Source organism: Oryzias latipes, chromosome 1 (genome assembly GCF_002234675.1).
Source record: "Oryzias latipes chromosome 1, ASM223467v1".
Lineage (NCBI taxonomy): Eukaryota > Metazoa > Chordata > Actinopteri > Beloniformes > Adrianichthyidae > Oryzias > Oryzias latipes.
This window is the reverse complement of record NC_019859.2, coordinates 4,414,954-4,432,916: the sequence shown is the minus strand read 5'-3', so window position 1 is coordinate 4,432,916 and position 17,963 is coordinate 4,414,954. Positions and strand designations below refer to the sequence as shown.

At 40.7% G+C, this 17,963-nt stretch overlaps 1 protein-coding gene and 2 long non-coding RNA genes across 3 annotated transcripts; 2 read left to right on the top strand and 1 right to left on the bottom strand.

Annotated features, from left to right (window-relative positions):
* Window positions 1-1,263: 1,263 nt before the first annotated feature.
* LOC110016076 (nicotinate-nucleotide pyrophosphorylase [carboxylating]) lies at window positions 1,264-10,347 on the bottom strand. Its single transcript, XM_023954558.1, has 5 exons — window positions 10,234-10,347; window positions 9,595-9,867; window positions 6,391-6,701; window positions 1,588-1,719; window positions 1,264-1,498 (listed from the first exon to the last, which is right to left on the bottom strand). The coding sequence occupies exons 2-5, from the start codon at window positions 9,845-9,847 to the stop codon at window positions 1,298-1,300; spliced, it is 897 nt and encodes a 298-aa protein (XP_023810326.1). The 5' UTR covers window positions 9,848-9,867; window positions 10,234-10,347; the 3' UTR covers window positions 1,264-1,297.
* LOC110016119 lies at window positions 1,390-2,595 on the top strand. Its single transcript, XR_002291403.2, has 3 exons — window positions 1,390-1,504; window positions 1,579-1,736; window positions 1,999-2,595. It is a non-coding gene; the product is annotated as an uncharacterized LOC110016119 (long non-coding RNA).
* A 140-nt stretch (window positions 10,348-10,487) lies between the features above and the next one.
* LOC111947398 lies at window positions 10,488-17,552 on the top strand. The gene is made up of 4 exons (XR_002873213.1): window positions 10,488-11,341; window positions 12,677-13,811; window positions 13,876-14,084; window positions 14,175-17,552. It is a non-coding gene; the product is annotated as an uncharacterized LOC111947398 (long non-coding RNA).
* Window positions 17,553-17,963: the final 411 nt, after the last annotated feature.

Genomic DNA, 17,963 nt, shown 5'->3' with positions numbered 1-17,963 from the left:
GTCACTTCCTTGTTCAGTTTTTGGTTTAAATTAAGGCCCAAATCTTTTGATCATGAGTCTGAAGCAAACCAGGAAGTGCGAAAATCTGCAGTTCTTCAAATGACCACTGGGGGGCTGTTTCAGAAAGCTAGAAAAGTCTAGTTTTACTTCTCCACCCAAAAAGTGAAATCAATTTTTGGTTTTATTTATGTGTATGAGTGTTTTTTTATTTGGCTGTTTTTAACTTCACAGAGCTCAAATCTCTGCCTAGGGGGTGTATTTTGTTGTTTTTGTTTTTTGATTAGCAGAAGATTTACCCTCAGTTTCCTTTTTCATCCGTTTATGGACCTCCGTGTGTGACTCACTCCAAGTTTTTATCTTTCTCGTTTATAATCCTCCATGTTTCTAATCAGAGATTATTCGTCCAGTGTATGTATGGATATAACCATCTCATGTGACTGTTTTTCCCCCCTTTCCATATAAACAGTAGCAGTGTCCTTAGCTACAAATCCATTATTTTAAGAATACAATTTAAATACGTGCTTTTAAATCCTTTTTTTTAAGTGGACTGTCAGAAATTGGTTTTTTGAAATTAAAATGAATAAACAATCATTTCCTTATTTATTGGTTTCAGTCTTAGCAGGTTAAACCTCCCCATACAAATTCGCTAGAAAAACTCTACTCATGATGTTTCAGTGGGTCCTGATTGAAGGCAGATGGTGCACGAGTCTCACATGTCAACGTATGTCAGTAAATGTTTCTTCATAGAAAGGGTGAAGCTGGTTCTTTGTTTGCTGAGAACTAAAAAGTTGGATCACATTTAGAGCACAGGCTCAGAGAAGGTATAGCTAAAGTTCCTCAAGGCTTCATTCTAAGCCATCCACATTAATAAAACAGTTATTTTTTTGCTTTATTTTGGCTCAGATTGATCAAAGACAGACATTTGTGAAGCACATTGTACAACAGGTGTTCCAAACTTGTAGTTCAGTCAACGTAATCTTTTATTTGATTTTTTTTCCCCCCTAGTTTGTTGCTTTCTTCTCTTTTTTCTGTTTCTATATTTTTTTGCTGTGCCTTTTGTAACTATGTGTTTAAATGTTATTACTTGCGTCTTTTTTTGTCGCTAAACATTACTTCTCGTTTTACTTTCATATGTCTGGAGCTTTTTGTGTCCTTCCTCAACTCAAAGTTTCTTTATTTCTTCGCCATCAGTTTCTGTTCTCTAAATCTTTCCTAATCAATCATTCCCTCTTTGAGCAGATGACTGGATGCACACAAGTATTGTTGTTTATTTGTTGACTTTGGTTTATTCATGTCATCACATGCTGCTTGCACAATGCTTCTGAACCTTCAGAGAGAAGTCAGCCACCGGGCATCCCTGTGTGATGCCACCCAGAGAAATGATGTCCACGTCAGGGGAGAAGAACAAAGGCAGGTTTTCGGGGGTCACCCCTCCACTGGCTTCTATAAGAACGGCTGGGAACTCTGTCTTTAACACCTTTGCCGCGCTGTGGAGCTCCTGCAGGTGGGATGAGATGCTTATGTTTTAAACTGAAGTACGGGAAAGGCAATGAAATAACAAAAGTTTGTGTGTCTTAGGTGTTGAACCTCAGGTTTAAAGTTGTCCAGCATGACGATGTCTGCTCCTGCAGCGGCCGCCTCTCGCCCTTCGGCTATGGACTGACACTCCACCTCGATCTTACTGCTGAAGCTGCACACTGACCGCGTCTCCTTCACCGCCTGACAAACAAAACTTTGTAAGAACAAAACGTCTTGTTTGTCATATTACAAGAAACAGGAAGATCTTCCTTTGTGTGTTTCTATTAGTAACAGTGTTAAGCAGTAAAAATAAAACAAAAAGTTTTTACTTCTTTAAACTTTTGTGTAAGACTTTTTGGACACTTTTTTCTGGAATTTAAGCAAAGAGTACAAGTAGCAGACAGAACTCCAATCTTCCATAAACTGTGATAGATTGTTGAAATGTTTCAAGTTTTATAGAAAGTATTCTCTTTACTTTAGAAAAATGACAGCAGCCCGTCTCCAAAGCCCTGGAATATGAAAAAAAAAGGTCTTGTCTGTGCTTCTTATTCAATTAAGTTGAATCTTAGACTGACAGAAATAATAGGAGTCTCCAGATTGTGATAGATTCAGATTGATCATCTTGAGCCTAAAACTGCAAATAATTGCAATTAACTTCCAAAGAGCTACAAAAAAAAAGAAAAAGGTAAGGTTTGTTAATGGTTTGCATGTGATTGACAAGCTGGTGGTCTTCTCTGTTTACATAAATTGTAAATAGTGGAGGATACACAGACAAGTTTTTTATTGAGCCCATATTCCAAATAATGTTTTCCTTTTTTTTTATTATTCTTTAGCTATTTTTACCCCTTACCATCATTATAGATAAATTCCACTAGTTTATAAATTCCAAGCAGTTTATTGGGGTATAAATTATTGTTATTATAGACATGTTGATGTTAAACAAAAGGTGACGGCGTAAAAGTGAGATTGAAGGTGAAAATTCCAGTGGTGACAAAAACAGAGAGGACTACGGTGGCCCAGAAGGGTCACAACACATTAACTTTACACACAACACATTAACTTTACACACAACACATTAACTTTACACACAACACATTAACTTTGCACACAAAACATTAACTTAACACACAACACATTAACTCACAACACAACACATTAACTCACAACACAACACATTAACTCACAACACAACACATTAACTCACAACACAACACAATAACTCACAACACAACACATTAACTCACATCACAACACATTAACTCACCTCACAACACATTAACTCACAACACAACACATTAACTCACAACACAACACATTAACTCACAACACAACACAATAACTCACAACACAACACATTAACTCATGGCCCAGAAGGGTCACAACACAACACATTAACTTACCTCACAACACTTTAACTCACAACGGAAGTAAAGCAGCAATTGAAGTGCTTTTATTCTGAAATGTCCACTGGGCTGAGCGGCTAACTACTCAACAGAAGGTAATGTCACAGTAAGCTGTGGAGGGAGCATGATATTGCTACAAGAGAAGCTAGCAGCAGTGTTGCCAGAAACTTTCTCTTTATTACGATTCTCCTTACACACACAATATGAACGCACACTCCTCCCTCCCACCCCTCTCTGTTGCTGCACGCGCGTTCCTCTCCTTTCTTCCGCTCCCTCCCCTCACACATGCACGTGCGGTCCCCAACACATGCGCGCGCACGCACACACACACAATGAATGAAAGAAGGCCGGTCCGCTGAAGAAATATTCAAAAGACACCTCCTTTTATTAGATCAGGAGAAAGAAGAATACACAGCTTTCGTTGAGTTTTTCCCCCTACTGGACTGATTCAGCACCCGATCCGATGATTTTTCAAAATAAAAGATAGTTCAGACTAATAATAAAAGGATTGATAAACACAGACACCGATCCATGTCGCGATCAGACCATAACTTTAGCTGGTGGCTCCTCCTACACGCAGCCACAGTGTCAGGGTTTAAAGAACGGCCACACGGCCTAACGTAGTCCGCTATTATATATTTATGAGGGGGGAAAAAACGCCGAACCGATCCTAAAACCGCCCAAATTATGAAAACCCGGCCAAAGCCATTTTTACCCGCAAATTTAGAACCAAAACCGCCCAATCTGGCAACACTGCTGCTAGGTTCTCCTGTAGAAAAATCATGCTCCCTCCACAGCTCACTGTGACGTTAATTTCTGTTAGGTGGTTAGCCGCTCAGCCCAGTGGAAATTTCAGAATAAAAGCACTTCCATTGCTGCTTTACTTCCGTTGTGAGTTAATGTGTTGTGTTGCGAGTTAATGTGTTGTGTTGTAAGTTATTGTGTTGTGTTGTGAGTTAATGTGTTGGGTTGTAAGTTATTGTGTTGTGAGTTAATGTGTTGTGTTGTGAGTTATTGTGTTGTGTTGTGAGTTAATGTGTTATGTTGTAAGTTATTGTGTTGTGAGTTAATGTGTTGTGTTGTAAGTTATTGTGTTGTGTTGTGAGTTAATGTGTTGTGAGTTAATGTGTTGTGTTGTGAGTTAATGTGTTGTGAGTTATTGTGTTGTGTTGTGAGTTAATGTGTTGTGAGTTAATGTGTTGTGTTGTGAGTTAATGTGTTGTGAGTTAATGTGTTGTGTGTTAAGTTTATGTGTTGTGTGTAAAATTAATCTGTTGTGTGTAAAGTTAATGTGTTGTGTGTAAAGTTAATGTGTTGTGTTGTGACCCTTCTGGGCCAGCGTAGAGGACCAAGTTCTCAGTTTTATCTGCTGGAAGGTTTTCACATCTTTAGGCCTTATTTGTTTCCTCTTTTTTTCTTTGACCTTTCATCAACTCTTAGATAAATTTATCACCTTTATAAGAAACAAACCAGCAAAAATGGACTTCAATTATTTCAAACACATTTTTATGAATCATTTAACACAAATGTTCAAAATGTATAAAAACATGAGTAAAAGAGCACATTCTGAACCGATGTAAAGATGTTAGTTTCTGATCGCTCAAAGAGATCAGACCTTTAATTAAACTTTTGACAAATTTGATGTGATATGACGATTTGATCTGATAAAACATTTCTTCATGTTGGTTTTAGTTAAATTCCTTTTTTTGTTTCAAAGGTATTTTAAATTATAACTCCTGCTATTGGTAAATTTGGGATTCTCCAAAGAACTTATTTTCTCAAGTTTCATTCAAAGTTTAAGTCATATTGATCCAAAATTGGAGACAGTTTGTCGGTAGTGTATATGATCTTAAAAAAATGGATGTCCTCTGTGCATCTTCGCATGTTTCAGTTCTTTTTTTTTTTGCTTTTTCCTGCTGTCTTGGTAATTACAGCAACTAGCAGAGCAGCTCTTTTATTTGTGTAAAAAAGGTGTATGGAACTGATGCAGTTACTCTCATTTCTATGTAATTTCCCAAAAAATTTAATGAAAAAAAATTAAGATGCATTAATTCAATAATTAAGATTAATGAATTAAAAATTAAGCCATAGATTCCTAAATTAAGGTTACTATTTTTACATTTTTATTTGCAGGTTTTTGCAATCTTGGATGCACAGGATGTTAAATTTATGTTTATTAATTAATTTTCTTTTTGTTTTTTCTAATGTATTTACCAGAATGAAATGTGTTTCAAGGAAAAGGCTTCATGACCGCTGTATTTTATTATCAGTGATCTGGCTGATAAACTTGGTTTTTCAGCATCTTTGACATACTTTGTACTAGTAGATAAGAAAAATGCTCAATCATGTCGCATGATGTAAAAAAAAAAAGGCAACAGGAAATCTGTTGAAATTGTCGTTTTTTTTGGTCAAATCCTGTTTTTTCCAATGTAAGCTCAGATACTGTGGAGACATTTTGTGGTTTGTATATTTTTGAGCTGAATATCGACTGTGTTGTACATTTACTGAGTTAAAATTCTGCAGTTGTTGTATTCATCTCTGTAACAGGTCCTCAGTTCTTCCCCTCTCCACAATGACCTTGTTTCCTGATCTTACTTCTTTTGGAAGACTTTTTGAACCCTGATCGGGAAATCTTGGACCGTGATAAAACCACTGATGACAGGTAAAAAAAGGTGTAGGACAACATTAAATAAAATGACTAGTGACCAGAACTGTCATGAAATAGTATAACCTGATATTTGAGACAAACAGCGCGGAGCCCTTCCGGTATGTTTACAAATCAATTCCTGGCCATTTGTGTTTCTGTAGCCTAAAAAGCTATCAAAAGAGAGTTGGGGGGGTGAGACTTCACCTGAAGTTTTGTTACAGTGGTATGGGAGAAGCAACAAGGAATAGCTCACAATAAATACCCAAAAGCTTTTGAAGCCAATGAAAAAAGTCCAGGAGTAAAGATTATGGTTAGTTAGCCTTAAGAAAGTACAATATGTGTAAAGACCAAATCACCAAGAGCTTATTAGTGATGTAGAAAGTACTCTGGAAGGGCCACAAGCTCCCTGCTCTGAGCTCCAAGGGGAAAGGGGGGCGTGGGTTGCCCCATGCCCACTGTCCCGCCTACAACTCAGACGAAAATATCTTATGAACTCATGCCGCTCTGCAGAATCTATGTCCTAGAAAATGACAGAGGTTTTTATTTATTTTTTTAATTTTGGCTAAAAAATGCATAATTATAATTAAAAGACCACTGGGACCACTATGAAAATAAATTAAAAGATTATCAGAGTGAGAGATCTTTGTACATATCTGATAAATTAACATTTTTGACAGCTAGAATAATAACGCAGGCATCTACGAGAGTACCCAAAATCCCCAAAAAGAGACAGACGTATAGTCTGGGCAGCAGACAGAGTTGAGAGGAACCCATGCAGCGTTTTTGAACGACACATTCTACAGATGAAGCGCAGCGTCCCACCTTTGTTATGCTTCCGGAAGCCCAAACATGGTTGTCCTTCAGCATCACCATCCCACTCAGATCCTGTCTATGCATGGAAGCACCGCCCACCAGCATGGCGTACTTCTCCACCAGCCGAAAGCCCGGCGTGGTCTTGCGAGTCCCAGCCACTTCCCCGTGCCAACCAGCAGCGTTTGCGATTGACTGAAGCCGAGAACAGCGGGTGGCGATCCCAGAGGCCCGGGCCAGGCAGTTCAGAGCTGGCCTTTCGCCAAGGAGGAGGTCCCTTGCAGGACCTCTCACTACAGCTGTAATGGTGACAACTTCTGGACCTCAACACACAAAATATTCGCAATCAATGATCATGCACAATTATTGAATAAATAAATACAATATAAATTAAAGCCACAGCACGCTGTATGGTCAGCAGGTGCTACTCGCCCCTACGTCTGAACACATTTTTATGTGTAAAAATACATTTAAAAACCTTTTTACGTTTCGCTGTAAAGACCAAACCCCATCAATCCATCTTGGATTGCTCTAAGAGCAAGCAAAGTCTCTGCAAAATTTTTCTTTTTTGAATAATGCATGAGTCATCCTGTTAACATATTCACAGCTCAGTGAAGTCAGACAGTGTCATCACCCCACCCCTTCTCAAAGAAAATTTATTTTTGGTTTCTGAAAACTATAGTTTCAAGAAAAACACTTCTCAGAAACTCCCATCATGCTCTGTTCTGGCGATAAAGCTAAAGATGGACAGGCTGGGTGTGTGTGTTAATGTGTGAAGAAGTGGATCCACACATAACTGAAGTAAGCCTTTCCTTCACCCAAATTTAGACCACTTGTTGGACTGAGGCACTTCAGTCTGCCTAGTGATTTTGACTTTCAGCAAACTAACGTTCAAGAAATGCTCCGCCACACGTTTTAGTAACGACTCTACATTTCTCACACTAACCTGTTGACCTTCAGAAAGCATTTAAGCTGCACCAAAAGTCTCCCTACTGCCATCTGGTGTTTGATACTGTTTTTTTTTTTTTTTTTTTAATTAACAAACTTCCACACATATTTATTAACGCTGCTGGCGCAGTTGACAGGTTTTTCAGCTTCATAGTCCTCAGGGTTATAAAACAAGCACAACAAGCTTGTGGCATTGTAGCATTCCAGGTCTACGACCTGCTGCATCAGTTACAGCTACAGCAGGAGAAATTTGACTGACATCTAGTGTTTAGTGGTGTTTTTGTAAACTTGTTTGGTGGCTCGCGTTAAACATCAAGGTCATAGAGCGCTCGGCTTTTTCGTAGAGACCGAAAATGTCCATGCATATTAATTTCTATGGGCTTGCTGCGGGCGACAGGTTGTCATGAACACTCATACGACACACACGGTTGAGTAAGGGTGAAGAAGGTGAGATGCAGGCGTGTCGTACATAATTTTCTTTTTTGTCCAACCTCCCAAATCCTGCAGACTGCCCAAGGAGCCTGTTAGTGCTGTTCAAGTGGTAAGTGAATGCTTCTTGCCTGACTTTTAGAATTTAGGAAATTAGACAGTCAGAGTGTAGTTTGTGTAGACACCCTACTGACATTTACCTATCACCTGCGCACCTCTTGTATGCAGAGTCAGTAAGGGGCCAGTGATCACAAATTACCAATGACTAGAGTGTGACAGCATCACTCGTATCATCCAAGTTACATCATAAGGATGTGTAACTTGGGGTGTATTCAGACCAGAAAAGTCCTTAGGTCTGGAACGAGTCTGTTTATTTTGGTCCGGATCGAGTCCTGAACTTTGGGCTTGGTCCGTGTTCAGCGAACTTTTCTGTTACGAACCAAAAGATCTCTACAGTCATTGGCCAGGAATTACAATGTCGGGGCAAAGAAACAAGAGAAAGAATAATGGAAATCCTGCGTCTTGCAATCCTTGTCGGGATAGTTATATTACGAAGTTTTGAATGACCAACTTTGAACGTCTGTATCAACCTCAGGTACAGCACTTTTTACTTTGGTGCGGTGGAGACATACTGCAAGTCGGTTACGGAGGAGGGGACGGTCATGAAGGTACGGTGATTGGTGTTTATGATGTATAGATTGTTGGGGAAACAGTGTGAGAAGCAATGTGTATCGTTAGTTGTTTTAATGAGCCGGCATTCAACTGACTGAATTTCAATGAGTTGCTGTGTCTCATCGTGATGGTTGCTTCCTTCCTACTCTGTTTACATCCCAGAATGCCCGGTTACGGTGACCGTTTTGGCCACGTTGTTCCACTCTGAGCAAAGAGCCTATTCAGACTGAGAAAACTCTGAGCAAACTGGAGCTCAGTCCAACTAGAAACCAACTGAGACCACCTTGAAAGATGGGTCAGAGACCGGTTCCTGGTCTCAGACCACATTTTTTTTGATTATCGGGGTAAACAATTCTGGTTCACTTTAAGTGAACCAAATGTGTCAAGTCTAAAAACACCATTACAATAGCCTTCGAAAACTTCACGAAACACTTACCACATGCGTTACAATGGTATGATCCATTTTCATGACATCCCATGAGGTGTCCATATGAACCTCAAGGGAAAATTGTTGGTACCCCTCAGTTAAAGAAAGAAAGTCCACATTGCTCACTGAAATGAATTGAAACGTTCAAAAGTAACAATGAATTAAAATTTATTGAAAATTAAATAATCAAATCTCTAAAATCTGAAATCTCAAAATAATCAGCCCTATTTCATTAGTTTTAATTTTTTTTTTAAATTCTGTTAATCAACAACTCAAAAGTAATGGCTGATTTTGATTATTTATTTTTCAACAAATTTTAATTTATTGTTACTTTGGAACATTTCAAGTCATTTCAGTGAGCATTGTGGACTTTCTTTCTTTAACTGAGGGGTACCAACAATTTTGTCCACCACTGTAGCTGCTCCCCTCTATGACCCTCCACGGACCCGGACAACCCAAACGCTGCAGGACCCATTTGGGTCAACCCCATGAACGGATGCATGTGACAAAGGCTTAATTCATCAACACTACAGCGTGAGTTACTTTAGACACTCCAATACATCTGAATTAATTTCCAGTTATAAAAAAATATAACCAGTAAAATTGTTTTGATATAATTTCTGCTTTTTATTTTTAACCGTTAATCTTTTTCTTTGTAACTCAGTTATCGGGCTTCAGCACCATGAATTACCTTATACATATTTTGATTGCAGACATATGAAACCAATGGCGGGACCTACCAAGCTCAGCTCCTTCCTGGTAGATCCAGTCCACCGTGCAGCCAACCTCATTGAACACTGCCGTGAAGAAAGGGCAGCCTGCCAGGACTGTACGCGGACTTTTACACAACAACCTCGCTTCGGCTTCTTCTGATCCCACACACACTCCAGCTGGGTCAAAGTTCGGGGTGTCTTCTGCCAGCCACTCTCGTGCCAGCCGGGTCAGGGTGTGACGTGGGACTGAGTGGGCCACTGGGTGCATTGATGCAGACATACTGAAGGCCTGAGAATAAACTGAGAATATTGCAGGTTGTATAAATTGTTCAAATTAAAACAAAAGTACCTCCCATTTGTACAATAGATAAAAAATATAAGGACATTGGATGGTTCATAGGTTTGAAAACTGAATAGTATTTCTTTTTCAAAGAAAAAAGAAGTAAATAGCAACTATCCACTAATAGGATAAAAATATTGTGACTAGAAATAGTTTATAGACTAGAAAAATACTGTAAAGACTTACTTAACTGCCCCTGTGTCAGTCTAAACAACACTGATAAGTGTGAATGCTCCCTCTGTGCAGTATCATAAGCAGTACAGCTTTAGACTAGTACATACCTACCATAATTAGGTTAAGAGCCGCGCAAATAAATGCAAACCTACCTTTACCAGGCACGTATGTTCTCAGTAGATTACAGACTGCAGAGTGGCTGCTGTCATCAGGCTCTTGCAGAAACGTATCGTATGTGGAGTTTGACCCAGTGTCCAAGCTGGAATGTTTACTAGCTCACTATGAGGTCACATCTGAGGTTTTCCATTGATTCCTCTGACCAATGTTGCTTTCTCACAGGCCCCCCTCTATTTGCTTTATTTCTATATATTACACGCTGGGACTATCTAGAGGCGAGGAAACCTCTCAACATACTTTCTGAAGGTTTTAAGACTCTTTCCGGCCGCTGAAGATGCTTTTCTTCATCCCGGTTGAGGTGATGAAGTCTTTATTAGCTACTGACGGTGTGTTTTTTTTTAAGAAAATACGCTCATGTGACCCTGCATTATGAAAACATACTGGAGTGGAAATACATTAAATACATATATTAGAGTGAGGCTGTTTGTTCTCCTCATGTTGAGCCAGAAGCCGCTCAGCTCTGTGCTGCCGATCTCCCAGCAGGAGATACGGGTTCCTGCGTGTTGAGCTGGTATTTTGATAAACACGTCTGATGTGTTCTGAAGTGGTTTCATGTTTTTACAGAAAAAAAAACAACAGCAAAGAGTTACCAGGGAATCTCCCGGCCTTAATGCTCAGTTTAAGAAAGTTTGTGGTTTAAATGTTAAAACATGAACTCATCTGAGACCTTTTTATTTTAAACGGACCTGTTTATCTGATTTTGTAGTTATAAAACTAGGCAGTAACGTCCTATTTAACCACATTCAGGGTTGGATTATCTATTGAATCATTCATCAAAGTGTCTCCATTAAAGAACAGAATGTTAAATAGTGTTCTTTGGATGCGGTTTGACGACGGAAGCTCGTTATTCTATATTACTCCGTATCTCCACAGCAGCTCAGAGCTGTGAAGCTGCTGAGGTGTGAAGGCGTCCGCTTGTCTCTGCTGTGACCTTCTGGGGTTTTTTTCTCGCTGTGTGCTCTCAGGGTGTGACTCTGACTGATCTGAAGGAGGCAGAGAAGAACGTGGGTAAAGCTGTGGACTCCCCACCTCGCAACGTCCAATCTGTGAGCCCCATCGTCACCGTCACGCCCGCCGAAAGAGGTGAGAGCGCAGCTTTGGCTCAGAGGGCTCTTGGAAAACGGCAAAAGTGCGTTTGTTTAAATGAAATGATAGCATTTGTTTCTAAAAATGGTTTAAAACAGGTTCTGCTTTTAAGAAACTCAACCTCAGTTTAGTGTAGCAACAAAACGAGAAGCAACTACCAGTAGGAAATGTGGTTTTTACCGCTCCTCCTGAACGCCTCGGTGGTTGATTCTCTGTTTCTGCACGCCTCATTTGGGTTTCTGTGTGAATGTTGGAGGTGGTCTGTTTGCAGGGCTTTTTCAGCTTCCCCTTTGCTTTATGAATGTTTTCAGTTTTTTTTCTTATGTAAAAAATTAATGACTAATATTGTGTGAAAGGCCAAACGAAGCACTTCTGTGATTTACAGCTCTGTAAGGTCGTCAGAGGTGACATAAAGAGAGAAAAAACATCTATTTAAAACAAATATTAACACTGAATACTGTTCTGTGAAAAGCTTAAAGCAGGTGTGAAAAATGCTATAAAGAGAGAAATATAAATATTCATTGTCTTTTTTATCAATTAAATAAATGCAAAGTACCGGTAATCACATAAAAAAACAAATCTAAACCAAAGCAGCAGTTGGTGTTTCTACCTTTTGCCTTTAAACCAGCATCAATTTTATAGAAACAATTGGACAAAGACTAGGATTCCAGTCGGGTGTTTGAAGGACCAGGTCTACCCAACAGACCTTCACATCACACGGCGTTTGAAACCCAGTCATGGACAGAAACCGCCGTAGGAGACTTCAGAGGAAAGTGGAAAAGCTACGCAAAGACCGTTTGACAGCAACAAGACCCTCGGTTGTCTTTCCCAGACAAAGATTTCAAAGCAGACTGAGTGTCCAAGCTCTTTTGAAGAAGCGAAAAAGGAATCATTGAGGATGGTAGACGCTGGGATCAACCAAAGAAGCTTAGTTCAGCAGACGAAAGACGCATCAAGCTTTGGAATCAGACGGTTTATTATTAAACACATTCAAATTATTCAAAAATTATTATTACTATTATTATTATTATTAAAAATGACATTCGTATTAAATAAATAAATAAGTATTAATATTAAGCTGCGAAAGTGTAAAAACGTGTTCAACTGCAAACATGTGATCAACTATTAAAAACATGTACAATTTTTGTACAATGTGTATTTTTTGTTATTGTGCTATTTTCACTTTATTTATAGTCATCTTTGATTATTTCTTTATTATTATTTTTTTTCCAATTTATTACCCTTTAAGTTTCATTTAGCGTTATAGCATTCAACCCTGCATATTCTCCTGGAAATGCAGCTCCTAGTTTTTCTTTGTCTTTATTCTTTCAGGCCGAGTTTTTATAACAGCGCAGATGTGGAGGAGCAAATATCTGTTGGTCAGAACGAGGAGCCGGATCCTGGATCAGAAGCTGATCCGCCTCACAGTCCCTCTTTGTCCAGTCTGGAGCAGAAGGAGCCCGTTTGTTACTCCGTGGAGGCGGTTCTCGGGCCTCAGCTTTTCAAACCGCTTTTTAGCTTCTATACAAAACCCAGAAGTCAAGAAGCAACATCTCCCTCTGTCCCCCCGTCTTCTTCAGAGACGCCCTCCAGCTCGGTAAATCCGATGGAAGCTCCATATTCTGTGGATGCTGTCCTCAGGTCTTTTAAATCCATGGAAGGTTCGGAACTTGTTGACAACACAAAAAGTTTCCCTCAAACCCCAACATACTCTAAGGAAATCACAGATCGTCCACTTTGGTCCCAAAACCAACAATTAAAGGAAAACGCCACGATTCAAATGAAGACGTCACAGGATGACATGCTAGAAAGCTCGTCTTCTCTTCCATTTGGATACAGAAACAGTCAGCTTCCTAAAGTAACTTCTCCCACTGAAAGTTCTCCCAAACACCCTCCAAAGCTCAAACCTCATGTTTCTGTTCTGCAACCTGATTTTCTATCTTTAATGAAGCGCTCTGTTGGTGTCAGAGGCTCTAATAATGGACCTGCAACAAGTTCTGTTCAGGCCAAAGCCTCTGAAACTCCACATCAGCCCCAGAACATGCAGTCAAACCTGAAACCTGACCCCTCCTCTGAAACCCGGGATGGCTTTTCCCAACAGAGTCTCTTTTCTGGCCGTTTTGTGGGTGTGACTGACGGTGCAATGCCTAAACCCGCCTGTGTGAAGGCTCCGTCTGACCTTCAGGGCTTTAACAAACCCAAACGGTCGTTAGAAACTAAAGGGATCCCAACATCTCATAGGGGCCGGCGCCGCACCCCAGCCCCCCTCCCTGCAGACCGCTGCCTGCCATGGACACCCGGCCCATCAGGGCGTTGCCTATGCCTCGTCTGGTTAGCGCTGATGCCAAGCAAACTCCCCAGAAGACGGAGTCTCCCAGATGCTCCTCTAGTTCTGAAACCGATTCTGCTGGCGGCCCGTCTGCATGTCGGACTCAGCAGGAGGGGCCGGATGCGTCGCCCCCCAGAGGTGAGAGTGTGCTGCTGTCATTTTTAAGATGTTGAGGTTTAACAACAAACTATCTTCTGTGCAGAGAAGTCTGACGGTTCAGTTCTGAAATCCCTGTTTGTGAGTCTGGGTCCGTACCAGGAGGACACTAAGCAACGGAACCACGATCTGAGCCCAGAACCGGGAGGTCAGTGCATTTTCCTGTCCCACAGCAGTTTTGGACCGCAAGGACCAGACTCTTTCGGCAATTCTTCTTTCATCGCTCCGGTTCCTTGTGATATCCCCCACTGACTGGTATGTGTGTGATGTGTGCCTCTTCACCCTGCATGTCCTCTGGTTGCAGAGGTGATGCCCTGCTGCCTGTTTTCTGGTTTGCCTCCACAGGGTGTTTGGTGGAACCCGCTGCTGCTGCTGTACAGAGTTTTGGTCCTTTTTGTGGAGGTGTCCATAGGTGTTCTCTACACGCCCCCCCCCCCCCCCCCCCATCCGCTGTGGTGGTCCAACGAGGGAGTCGCTGACGGCGGCGTCTGCTCCCCCCTCCCACTTCGTCTACGGCCAACCACGTGTCTGTGCAGGTTCTCCTGGGAGTTGGAGGCCGGTAGTGACGTGTGTACACCTACCTACCGTTTCCTGACCATCTGTAACAAAAAGACTCTGGTACACAAACTCTGGGACTTCACTGGTTTGCTGTGTTTTGCTTGTTTGCACCTATACCCCTGCATGTTACGGGGTATTGTTTGTTCTGTTCCAGTGTTGTTGGGGTACCCGTGCTATCAACAGGTGGGCTTGAGGCCCTTAATGTTATTTGTTTTACTCTGTTTTAATTATTTATATGAAGCTCTTACTCTTTTTATCTGGTTTTATCCTGTTTTTTTTTATTATTGATATTAAAACTATTTTTTTAAGCCAGAACCACGTCTCCACCTGGTTGAGTCCTCAGTTTTGTTTGGTGTGCCTAACCGCTCGTGTTGCCACACAGGCAAAAGAAGAAAAAGGTTTGTTTAATTATCAAGACGTTCCGATCATCAGTGCCTGAAGGGGCAACTGTTTAAATTTAAAAGGTCCAGTAATTTTTGCTTGATGAAGTCTTTGATCCAGACCGTCGTAATGGACCGAGGTAAATGCTGAAATTCCAGAAACGACCACAAACAGAGCTGAATGGGCAGAATAGCAGCTTACTTGATGAAGTTTCGTGTTTAAAGTAGAGAACTCTTCCATTTAAAGGTATGAATGGAGGGCTGACAGGATCAGGAGTTCAGACCGGCGCCTCGGGTCCTCTAAACTTTCTTCATTTCATTCATTTTGTTTTTTTCTGGCCATCAGACTCCAGCTTCCTGTAACCAGACTTCAGATAAAGTGGAGCAGCAGACAGCCGGTCTTTGCAGTCCCGGTACGGCCCCCCTTCAGCTGGGAAAGTCGGTCACGGTTCCGTCAGAACCAGCGGCACCGCTGATGCAGTGTCCTGCTCGGCGAACGACAGAGGAAGTAGACGGGATCACGGGGAGTGTGGCAGGGGGCTCGTTTAAGGACCTCTTTAAGGCTTTAAACTGTTCTGCTTTTGACTGAAATCACAGGAACCCAATCAAGGGGAACCCAATCAAGGTGCACCGTTTGGTTCTGATTTTAGTATTGTGGCACCCAGTGCTCTAATGTTGGACAATATTTTTATGGATGAGGCTGAAGCGGACATCTGATCTTTTATTTTGTATTTTTTTTTAGTCTCCAGTTTACTTTAACTTTTGAAGTTTATCTTCATCCTCTGTAAATTAATTTTAGCTGCTTTAAACTTCGTTGTCCTCTAGAATTCCTCTAGGAAACATTGAAATGTGATTATAGATTTTTAACCCGTAAAGTGGAAGCTAAAAAAGATCGGACGCCAACTTTAGCCTTGTCTAACTTTTAAAATGCGGCACATAAATATAAAAAAATATTGAAAATATATATTTTTTTTTAAAACAGCGACAAAAGCGGGTATTTTCTAAATATAATAACTGTTTGGACAACTTTATTAGCAGCATCCTTGTTACATTAGACAGCTGGCTGATGAATACTATGCATATTATTATTATCGTGTTTTGTTCTCCATGGCCCGGAACAGACTTTCCAATCTGCTGTCTGGGGGGGTTGGGGACCACTGCTACAGCACACAGTGATCCTGGATTTCTGACTACACCTTTTTATCATCAGCAGATTTTGTTCAAATTATTAATCCTGAACTAAGAATTTCAAGCATTAACTCACTAAAATCTCTGCAGGAGCCAGTTTAGCTCGTTCTGGTTTGCGGCACCTTTGGACCGTGAAACCAGGGTTCAAAACCGGGCTGCTCCCTGGTCCCTTCTCTACTTCTGTGTGCCGGTCCCAAGCCCGGTTTAATTGAGAGGGTTGCGTCAGGCCGGGCATCCGGCGTAAAGCATTGCCAAGTCTACCATGTGACTAGTCCTTGACGGTGAGGATGATTCGCTGTGGCGACCCTTGTTGGGACAAGCCGAAAGGGAAAGAAGAAGAAAAACTCACTAAAACCTCTGCTTTTACAGTTCTACTTTTTCTTTCATGCAGCTTGGGTTGTTCACATCCATTTATGAGCCAAAAATGTGAGCTTTCATTGCCCTGAACAACTACAGACAATCCTAAAACCTTAAGGCCGTGTCACACAGCCACTACATACATTTTCCGCATATTCCACGGACTTAAATCAGTCAGACGTGAATATACGTGGTAGAAGTGAGAAAAGTTGTGGTTCTTTACGTGAAATTTTCACAGATGTTTCATTGACGAACCACACTAAAACCATGAAAGTATGAATCATCCCAAACTTGTACAAATAAATCACGCAAAGAACACAGAAATCAATGTACAACATGAACCGTGCTTGACTATTGCTGCGTTATATGCAATCATTAGTGATCCATGCACCAATTGCGTAATTTTAACGTGATATACCCAATATAAAAGTTATGCTACGGTGGTAGATGCTTGACTAGTCTGATAAACACATGTGGAACGGTCGTGGAAAGGCACAAATTTCTCGCAATAAACTACGTTAAATACTCAAATTTCGTAATTCTCAACTGAACAAAAAATTGGAACAGCTCAAAACAGAATTGACCTAAAGACCCGTTGGCAGACACCCTCGACGGACATCTGCGCACATCAACAAATGACAAACGCAAGAAACGCTTTTGAAGTTCATACATCTCGGTGTATCACAAAAAAAATGAAATATCATCGGAAATAATTTTAGCTGCATAAAAAAATATTTTATTATTAAAAATCCTATCATTTAATGCTGTTGGATATGCTTTCCGTCAAGTAACATTTCATCTTCAGATATTTGGTATATTTTTATTAATAAAAGTGTAACAGAAAGTATGTATAAAATGGAAAACACTTTTAAATCATTTAAAAAAACAACAAGCAATGATTAAAACTCTGAACAGATAGATATACAGACATAAATACATCTGTTTACAGCTCTCCTACCCCTCCAGCGCCCCCTCCTTATCCTTCACCCAAAGTCCCTCCAACACGTCCTTAATCCAAACCCCTCCAACACGCCCCCTCCACCGTTCACCCAAATCCCATCCAGCTCCTGCTCCTCCTGGTCCATCACCCAAACCACCCTCAACTTGACCTCCTCTGTGCGGCTCTAGAGGTGCTATCCCCCAGAGCAGGGGTCGGCAACCCAAAATATTGAAAGAGCCAAATTGGACGAAAAACACAAATATGTCTGGAGCCGCAAAATATTAAAAGCCCTATTTAAGCCTTATAATGAAGGCAACGCATGCAAGATATGTATCTATATTAGCTATATTAACCTGCTATTAGAATGACTAAGTTGCTACAAATACATAATGAGCATTATTAGCGATTAAATGTTTATTTGCCCTGCAGTGGATTCTGCGGAGAACGACGCGTCACGTGACTGCTCTGTTGTGCAAGTTTAACTTCATTACAATATTGATGAATTGTGTTTCATTGCTTTGATAAAATTAAAGAAATGTAATAAAGAAATCTGATTTTTTATGTCATTTTTATTTTACCTCAAAGAAAAGACTTCAAAGCAGCTCTGCTTGTGTACAAGTCTCTCCATGGCCGCGCACCAAAGTACATCTCTGACATGTTAGTGCCATATGAACCATCTCGTACTCTGAGGACCTCAGGGGCCGGCCTCCT